Source organism: Hyalella azteca, unplaced genomic scaffold, assembly GCF_000764305.2.
Source record: "Hyalella azteca isolate HAZT.00-mixed unplaced genomic scaffold, Hazt_2.0.2 contig17970, whole genome shotgun sequence".
Taxonomy (NCBI): Eukaryota; Metazoa; Arthropoda; class Malacostraca; order Amphipoda; family Hyalellidae; genus Hyalella; species Hyalella azteca.
In genome coordinates this window covers 102,962-112,258 of record NW_025947730.1, presented here as the reverse complement: position 1 = coordinate 112,258, position 9,297 = coordinate 102,962, and the positions used below count along the sequence as shown (strand labels likewise).

The following is a 9,297-nucleotide window of genomic DNA, read 5'->3' as shown; positions in this document are numbered from 1 at the left end:
GATAGAACTCTGTGCAATCCACGAGCGAGTCACATTTCATTTCCTTCCATTTTGTATTCCGCCATAAAAATCCTATAGATCTCATGTAGAGTTCTTTTATTCACAAACAAAATTGAATTTTCTACGGGTAACTTACATTTTTTATCTTACAGTACTGTACAACTGCCGTCTCAGACTCACCTCAGGCATGGGTGGGTAACAAAACTAAATTCATAGAGTTCTTGACTGGGAAGATCAAACGGCACTCAAGTACGGAGTAAAATGAGTGTAATTAAGCTATTTAGAATATAAATGTTCTGACGATTTTTCTCATTACTCTTCACTTGGCTCATTTGCGGTATAACATCCCACAATAGATTTTTATAACTAATTACCTCCTCAATTGATTTACCGTCTCCACTAGAAGCAGAATCTGACTAAAAGAACTTTTGCATGACTAGGATGCCAGTAAGCCAGAATGTGATGGGGTCTTTATTGTCACATTGTCACTACCAGACCCAAAGTCTCTCAATTACCCTAAATTTGATTGGGTCATCATTAACCCTATCAGACCCAGAGTCTTACTGAAAGAAGTCTAGCTTGATAAGGCTGTCACTAAGCCTGTATGTGATGGGGTCTTATTGCCACTACCAGAACCTAAGTCTCACTGAAAGAACCCTAGCTTGACAAGGCTATCAGTAACTTTGGATATAACAGGGTTCTTAAGCCTCCAGATGGTGTCGTCGCGTACTGTGGAGTTTCTGTATTCAGCACACATACCCATGAGTTCTGCCACGCAGTCTGCGCGGTAGTGTTGGAGTTGGGCGTCTTCTATGTCGATTGAATACGATATACAAGGCACGTTGAGACAAGAGAGCGGATAATGGTTATGTAAAGTCAACACCCGCTCGGGATTATGGAAGCACTTTATGTAATAGCCAGGTTGCGTGTGGTTCTTTGCTCGGTAAACGTGCTGAAACATGTGCATGTATCGAGGTATGTCTCCAAAGCGTGCGTGACCTACGTCGTTTTGTTCGTGAGTGTCAAAAAAATAGACATTGCGTACGTCAAACGATGAATATTCGATTTTTTCCTTTTCCAACGCTTTTTTAACAACATTTTCAAGTAGGTCTTTCCATAGAATATTATTTCCTTTAGGCATGATAATCTCGTCGATGTCGAGCAGTGCTATGTGCTTATATCTATACATGTTCTTGTATAGGCAGTCATTGTAAGGTATCAGCTCGTTCTGATATTGGTTCGTGACTCTGTTCAGCAGGTACATGTGTCTGAGTCCTTTGATATTGGGTTGGTATGCCGGCAGAGTAATGGGTGTCACATCCACCAACCCTAGTTCTTCGTAGTGTTTTAAGACTTTCGTAATGTTCGGATGGATTTCCAGCTGGTAAAGGAATATCTTCTCGGCCCCAAGGTGGTGCAGAGTTTCCAGCCACTCCACGAGCCTCACACTGAAATCTTTGTTCAGGAAATCAAGGCCCTTCACGCAAACTGCAAATTCACCTCGCTTCTTATCTTCAGGTACGTTGTAAATTACTCTTAAATTAGTGACAGCAATATCGCACGGCTTTTCGACTAAAGACACTGATTCTGGTACAAGATGGCGGTATCCAACTGGGATATGACAAGACACCAAGTAAGGCTGAACTATTCCATTCCTGTGATTCCCCCATTCTTTGATCCAAACGTACCGGTACTCGAATACTGATGCAAAAACAGGAGCATTTAACTCTTTAAACCACAACTGACATGTCGTTTTTACTTCTGGGTCAATTCTGTTGATCATGCCGAGCATCCTCACCGCAGGCTTCCCGGCAACTAGGGTTCTGTTATCATAGTACGCTCCGTAAAGGTAGAAGGTCCCATTAGAGGTCTCCATAGTCTGCCAGTATACATTATTAAATTGTAAATCAAAGAGGGATGGGAACAGAGCACAAGTACTGTTCATGGAGGGGTAATTGTTGTTTAAGGCTTGCCAGTATCTGATAGGCAAGTTAGGTACTTTCTTCTGCAGAATCTCTGCGAACTCTGAGTCGGACAGAGAGTGTGAGTTGTCAACCAGAGGTTCTGCAGCGAGGAGGTTGAACATGCTGGCGGTGTTAGCTGGCCTATCCATAGTTTCTGTGAACCGTGAGTTCTGATCTCTTATGATGATTTCTCTCAGTAGATTACCTGTCGTTGGGTCGGGAGGTACGCACTTAGTCAAGGTCGAATACCTGCAAGAATAAAAAGAAAACATTATTATATTTATAGATGAAATTCACAGGAAATCAGAACCTAAATTGGAAATCAAACCTATGTGATAATATATTTTCCGAACCTAAATATATATCGGATACAAAAAGTATGCTAATATTCCGCTTAGAATAGAAATAGAAAATTTTAGTGCGAATTGAATTAAGAAAGAACTGGCGTAGAGTGAATGAAAGAATAACCCCCACACTTGGGTAGAAACTTCACTTGTCTATCTCAAGATGACGTAGACCCGTATTTACTTAGTCAGCACCAAGTAGAGTCTGATGGCTTATTCTTGAGTAGGGTAGAAGTACCACATTTCTACCTCGAGAAGACGTAGACCAGCATCCACCAAGTGAGCGCCAGCAAGAAGAGCCTGCGGACGCTGAATTCCTTGAGGCTGCGTTGGGCCGCGCGTGTCAAATTCATCGCGCACAACACGCAACCATCGAAGTCGTCAGCCGCTCTGGATTTTACGTGTGTGAGGAATCATAAGTTCTCGGGTTAAATGACGTGACACTCGTAATAATGCTTATACGTTCTGGGAATTGAGGACTATTGTCGGCCATGAGAGTGTGGGATGAGCAAGTTAAGTTGAGGCGAAATTAATTTTTACTAATATTGTAGAAATAATGCTTAAATTACAGATTTTGTTTTACATATGTGGATTACTATAAATGTTTTTATGCAATTTATACATAAAAAGCTTGTGTAATAAAAACTCCGGGAGACAATTTTGAATGAACATGATTTCATTTGAGGATGAAGAAAATAAAGAAATTAATGAGCTTCGAATTATGAATACGCAACAGAAAATCGAGGAAGTTCCTATAAAAACCAAAATAATTGCTCAAACAATCTCTCTGCTCCTGGTAACAAAATAATTGTCAAAATTATTGTTTTGATCCTGGTAACAAAGTAATTGCTAAAATTATTGTTCTGATCTTGGTAACAAAATAATTGCTCAAACAATCTCTCTGTTCCTGGCAACAAAATAATTGCCAAAATTATTGTTTTGATCCTGGTAACAAAGTAATTGCTAAAATTATTGTTCTGATCAAGCTACACGGGCTAGACAGTTCTGACCCGCCACCTCGCCAGCGGTTCAAACGCAAAGAGTAACCAACGCGCAACCTAACAGCTCGTAGGTCCCTCAGTTCTGATCGGATTTTATTGCAATTCAAAACATAAATAATATCAGCAATCCGAAACAGAAGTTATTCTTTTTATGGTTTTTCGTTACAGATTGAAACGAAACTTTCAAAAAATTTGGTTATGATAGATTGGGACCGGATAAGTTAAACTAATATGGGTTGTATCAGTAAGATTTAATTAACAGCCAGTCTCACCTAGCCGATCTCAACCTGACCAATTTTAATATAACTAACCTAATTTTCATAAGGTTTCATTCTAGTAAAAAGCCGAAGTATTGAAGTACTCTGTAATAATTCATACTGGGGCCATACTTTCAAAACTCGCTAAGTGAACGTAAGTAATTACGCTCTATTTTCTTGTGTATGATTGGTGGATTTTGCTTGAAAGGCCGTCGATGATAGGCTGATGAACTTACGATCTCTTAACTTTTTCTGAAAGTATGGGCCCTGGTGACAAAATAAGTGCGTAAACAGTCTATGTGTTCCTGGTGACAAAATAAGTGCGTAAACAGTCTATGTATTCCTGGTGAAAGAATAAGTGCGTAAACAATCTATGCGTTCCGGTTGACAGAAAGTGCGTAAACAGTCTATGTGTTCCTGGTGACAAAATAAGTGCGTAAACAGTCTATGTGTTCCTAGTGACAGAATAAGTGCGTAAACAGTCTAAGCATTCCTGGTGAAAGAATAAGTGCGTAAACAGTCTATGCGTTCCGGGTGACAGAAAGTGCGTAAACAGTCTATGTATTCCTGGTGAAAGAAAAAGTGCGTAAACAGTCTATGCGTTCCTGGTGACAGAAAGTGCGTAAACAGTCTATGTGTTCCTGGTGACAAAAAAGTGCGTAAACAGTCTATGTGTTCCTGGTGACAATATAAGTGCGTAAACTATGCTTCTATTCAAGCTACGCACCTGTGTAAGTCTCTGCAGTAGGTTGTGTGACCGGATGTCGCGGCGGTGGCCTCTGTAATGCCACGAAAATTCTATGAAAAAATCTTCGTCCACTGGCCGCAGCTGCGCATGGCGCGACTAAAATGACAAATGTTGGTCTTTATTGAAGTTTCCATTCAGTTCTTTGAACAGTAATGGTGCTAGAAACCATTAGGAGTCAATGGACAGCAACGATACATCAGATCAGTCGTATGCAACGCGCACGTGAGCGGTTAGATTCAAAGCCGGATTCAATCTATTCCCAGCTATGTCACGACACAGATTTTGATGTATTATTTTCTGATGTATTCACGCCAACACACGTGCAGATTCACGTTAGTGCACTTGTGTGGTCGCCGCTTTGGCGTTAAATAAAACGTGTGTTTCTGACCAGTTTTTACGTGTTTTTTTTTTTAGATTATCAGGATTGTACTGATATCCGTCTTGCATTGCTTTGCGGTAGGAGATGCTTAGTTAATCCATTTGTATATTTAATCATTTATTATGATTAAGAATTTTTATACATTCCTGGCTACGATTTTAATCGGTTCTTTGTTAATTTATTCTATCTGAATAAAAGTTAAAGCATTTTCTTCACCACATCGATGGTTTACCTAATAACACAGTCATAGTTATGATTATTATATGATATAAAATAAGGATTTCAATAATTATAATATTTAGGTGCATCTCTTTATTCTCTCAGTACTCAGGCAACTCAGGCCGGCTTTATGAAGTATATCCTTAAGGCAATAATGGAGTAGAAGAAGCGCTGTTCAAAGGCTGCACTAGCAAAACTCGCATACGTAACCGTAGCGGCGGCCGATTTATCGACTGTGATTGGTTGGTTTAGCTTGAAAAGCCGTCAGTGATTGGCTGACGGAGTTGCGAACTCGAAACTCTTTTAAAGTATTTTAGGGTAAATCATGTCATGTCATAACATAACATAACATAACATAGCATAACATAAGATAACATAACATAACATAACATAAAATAACATAACATAACATAACATAACATAACATAACATAACATAACATAACATAACATAACATATTGCACTTATCGTGATTTGTTAACGTTAGATTACGGTGTTCATTTGCTTCTATGACCCATCAAGAGGACAATATTTGAAGCTCCCAACCCTTGTTCATAGTCACACATTCAGCTCACCACAACATGCTTTCGTTCACGGTTTTATTTACAATCCCGTCAAACCTAGTCAAAGTTTTTACAGTAGCTCATATGTGCAACACCTTCAATCCTAGCCCCCGTGCGTGGCTGATAGGGATTCATCTACCATTGACTCGCCTCGCTTCTGATCCAGCGGCTACTTTGACTCTTATATAAGCTCGTTCACAACCAATGTTAAGTCGGGCCAGTATTTCGAAGTTGTTAGTGGTACCGAGTTGAGGGGAGCAAGCCGTGGGTTGGAACGTTGGTAAGCTAAATTTTTTTTCGGCGTCACTGGTGGGCGGCCTATGGTCACTGTCAAAAGGTGGTGCTTGCAGCATTGCCATGGGTTGGTGTCCCCAAACGAACATTAGATAATTCTTACCCGCGCGATATATACTTACAAATTGAAAATCAAATTTCAATTTGCAGTGCAATCTTTTCTCTCAATTCCTTTCAATTCTCCCACTAAGAGCGAAATCTTTAGGTCCAGGTAATGTAACACATTAATACAATACAATATGTATACAATAAATCCAGCTTCTATGTATAATATACTGACACGATAAATATCCTGGATACGCGCCCCAACAGCCCCTATATACAATATCCCTACGCGATATGTATCCTGGATACGCGCCCCAACAGCCCCTATATACAATATCCCGACACGATAAATATCCTGGATACGCACCCCAACAGCCCCTATATACAATATCTTGACACGATAAGTATCCTGGATACGCGCCCCAACAGCCCCTATATACAATATCCAGACACGATAAGTATCCTGGACACGCGCCCCAACAGCCCATATTATATCTACAACACAAATATGTCAAAACCGTACTTAACTTAAAAAACACGCACCCCCTTAAAAACACACCCTTAAACTCGTCTCAATAACTTCGTAACTGTTATCATCAGTTTAATAATTATCATCATGAACTTGAAAATTGTAATGATAAACATTTTAACTGTGACCATGAATTTCATTACTGCAATCATGAAGTTCATATCTGCGACCAAAAACTTCATTCATAACTATGATTACTAATTTTATATACTATAATCGTGAACTTTAGGAAAATAAATACGTGCTTTACTACTGAGCTCGAAAATTTGATTACTGTTATCATGTGAGTTTTATTGCACGAAATTAAATGTTTTTGTGGATATTTATTAAACTCTCTCGAATAAGGGGATAACGGTTTCAGGGCAAAAAATCCCATTATATGCGTATATTCGCTGATTAAACAAGATGAAACACATTGATGCAGGTATCACCACTCACTGAATCACATGAGCGATTAATAAATTTCACTAACTGAAATATATTGAGCCATCATCACAGCTCTCATATATTCGACTCCCTTTTCACTCTGAGTCATACAATTTTTCATGAATAAGGAATAAGTTTAAATATGATTTAAATACGGTGTGACTTTAATCAAGACCTTCCCGAAACCATCACCGCGATCACTTAGAAAATTGAATTATTATCACTGGTACAAGGCACCGTTTCCAGGAGTCGCAGCGAAAAGCTGTACGTCCAAAACGCATTCGCAAATTTTGATGATTCAAATAATATTTGCCCATGAGTGTACAGATCTAAAAACATTGAAAAGAAAGCATCTAATTCGTAATGAATGATGGCGGAACGGCACGACAAATTCGTTAACTCGCCACTAATATCAGCAACAGTGGAATCAGCTCCGTCGTATGCACGAATGAACAAAAAGTCAAGTGTACGTACCAAAGAAAAAAAATAAGATTGTCAGCACCTGTGTATAAGTCTTTGAATACGTCCCTTGAACCCGCTAGCTGGTGGGGTTGGTGGAGAAGGGAGGGGGAAGGTGGTGCAATACCTTTTCTAGCCAAATGAGAAAGTTCATTTCGACATAGGCGAAAAATATACATAACATTACAGTATATATAACATTACAAGTGTACTAAGACTTGCCATCAAACTGCAAACCATGAGTCAGTCCACCGACATGTGGCAGCTTGCTTCAAGCGAAATTGATCATTTTTTCGTGGACTAAGTTTTGCCAGACAAGAATTATTACTTTCTCACTTGAACTATTCCTTGGCCACGAAATTATTATTTGTTACTCTCTTACTTAACTATTAATTTCTTACTTGAATTATTACTTTCTTACTTGAACTATTACTTCATACTTGAGTTATTACTTTCTTACTTGGATTACTACTTTATTACTAGAATTATTACTCTCTTATTTGAACTATTACTCTCATACTTGAATTAATACTTTCTTACTTGAATTATTGCTTTTTTTACTTGAATTATTATTCTCTTACTTGAATTATTACTTTCTCACTTGAATTATTCCTTGACTACTGAATCAGGATGTACGAGTTTACTGAGGGCAAATGCTTACCCTCATCCTGAACTTATTTTAAAAAGATATGCGTTCGAAAATTACTTTTTATAGACAACACTTTCAAAGAGGCCAGTGTCTCCGATGTTACATATGTACGATGAATTTCTTATTTTATTTTTAAGTATTTAAAAAATTATTTATAAATGTTTTTACTTTTTTTGCCTTTTAAGTTATTTGTTCTGCCAATTGATTCAAGCATTGTCACCACCTTTACGCAAGTGCTCCAAATTTCAGATCGATTAGACAGGGTAGGTGTGTTAGATATCGATTATAAGATTTGCAAACAAACAAACAAACAAACAACGAGAAGTGAAGTTAAAGAGAAGTGTTATACAAAAATAAACTCATGAGCGAAATTCCGTAACCGTGGTTGGAATGAATCTAAATCAGGCCTAGAAACAGAACACATTCTTCAAACTTGCCCTCTTCAACATGTCAAAGTGGCTTTACGTGCGTTCCATTGGTAATTGCAACCCTGCATAGAAATTATTCCAACCGATCGCAAAATTCTGTTCAGCGCGCCGTGTATTGTAGACAGAACTATTACATATTTGGGGAAGCCAGGTGATAGAGTTTCTTCATGAGTAATGCCCTTCATTTTATTGCAAACTGGGAAAATACTAAATAATCGTAATAGATTCAGGAAAGTTCAGAACATCTCTGCCACTTTCTATGCATTTTTAGCTTGTGGCAATGCCACCACTGGATTCGATCATCATTAAATTTCTTTATAGAATCAAATTTTGCGAATACAGCACGAAAAAAATGATTCTAGCACTAGGCGCTGTATGATGGATAATTTAAAAAAAGCATTAAAAACTAAGGTTTGGAGTCGTGGTTGTGCAATTGGCGTTTTGGATAACTTCCTCTAATTGCAAAATAATGCAAGTGATGTTATAGGGGGCGGGGGATGGTTGAAAATTAATAAAGCTGTTCACTAGCTAATAGTAGTAGGAGCTTAAGAAAAGTTATATTATCATCATTAAGATATACCTGCAATAATAGATAGACTAATCTAATTCATCTTAACCGAGCAAAATTTAACATTTTTTTATTTAATTTTACCTAAAAAAAGTGCCAAAATAACCCTGGGCATAATTCCTGTCGTTGCGTGTTTCTCATAAATAGCTATGTTCAGAATTCAGTGCAGATCTCTGTTCAAAATTGTGCGAATTTTGAGCTGCTGAGTCGCGATATACGATCGAGTCGCTGGAGTGTTCGCGTGAGTTTGGAAGTGTCATTTTTGTGACAAGCAAACACGATTTCCTCGCTTAACATTGTGCATCGATTGTGACCTAAAATTGTGACCAAATGCGTTGACTGAATTTTTCTTTATTGGCTTAGATTCAATTAGTGTTTTTGCCTGTTCTCTATGCATAATTTGGTCAAATCGAAACAGATCTTA

At 38.2% G+C, this 9,297-nt stretch overlaps 1 protein-coding gene across 1 annotated transcript; it reads right to left on the bottom strand.

The window, feature by feature from the left end:
- Window positions 1-540: 540 nt before the first annotated feature.
- LOC108667289 lies at window positions 541-2,684 on the bottom strand. Its single transcript, XM_018154297.2, has 2 exons — window positions 2,558-2,684; window positions 541-2,213 (listed from the first exon to the last, which is right to left on the bottom strand). The coding sequence occupies exons 1-2, from the start codon at window positions 2,659-2,661 to the stop codon at window positions 644-646; spliced, it is 1,674 nt and encodes a 557-aa protein (XP_018009786.1). The 5' UTR covers window positions 2,662-2,684; the 3' UTR covers window positions 541-643.
- Window positions 2,685-9,297: the final 6,613 nt, after the last annotated feature.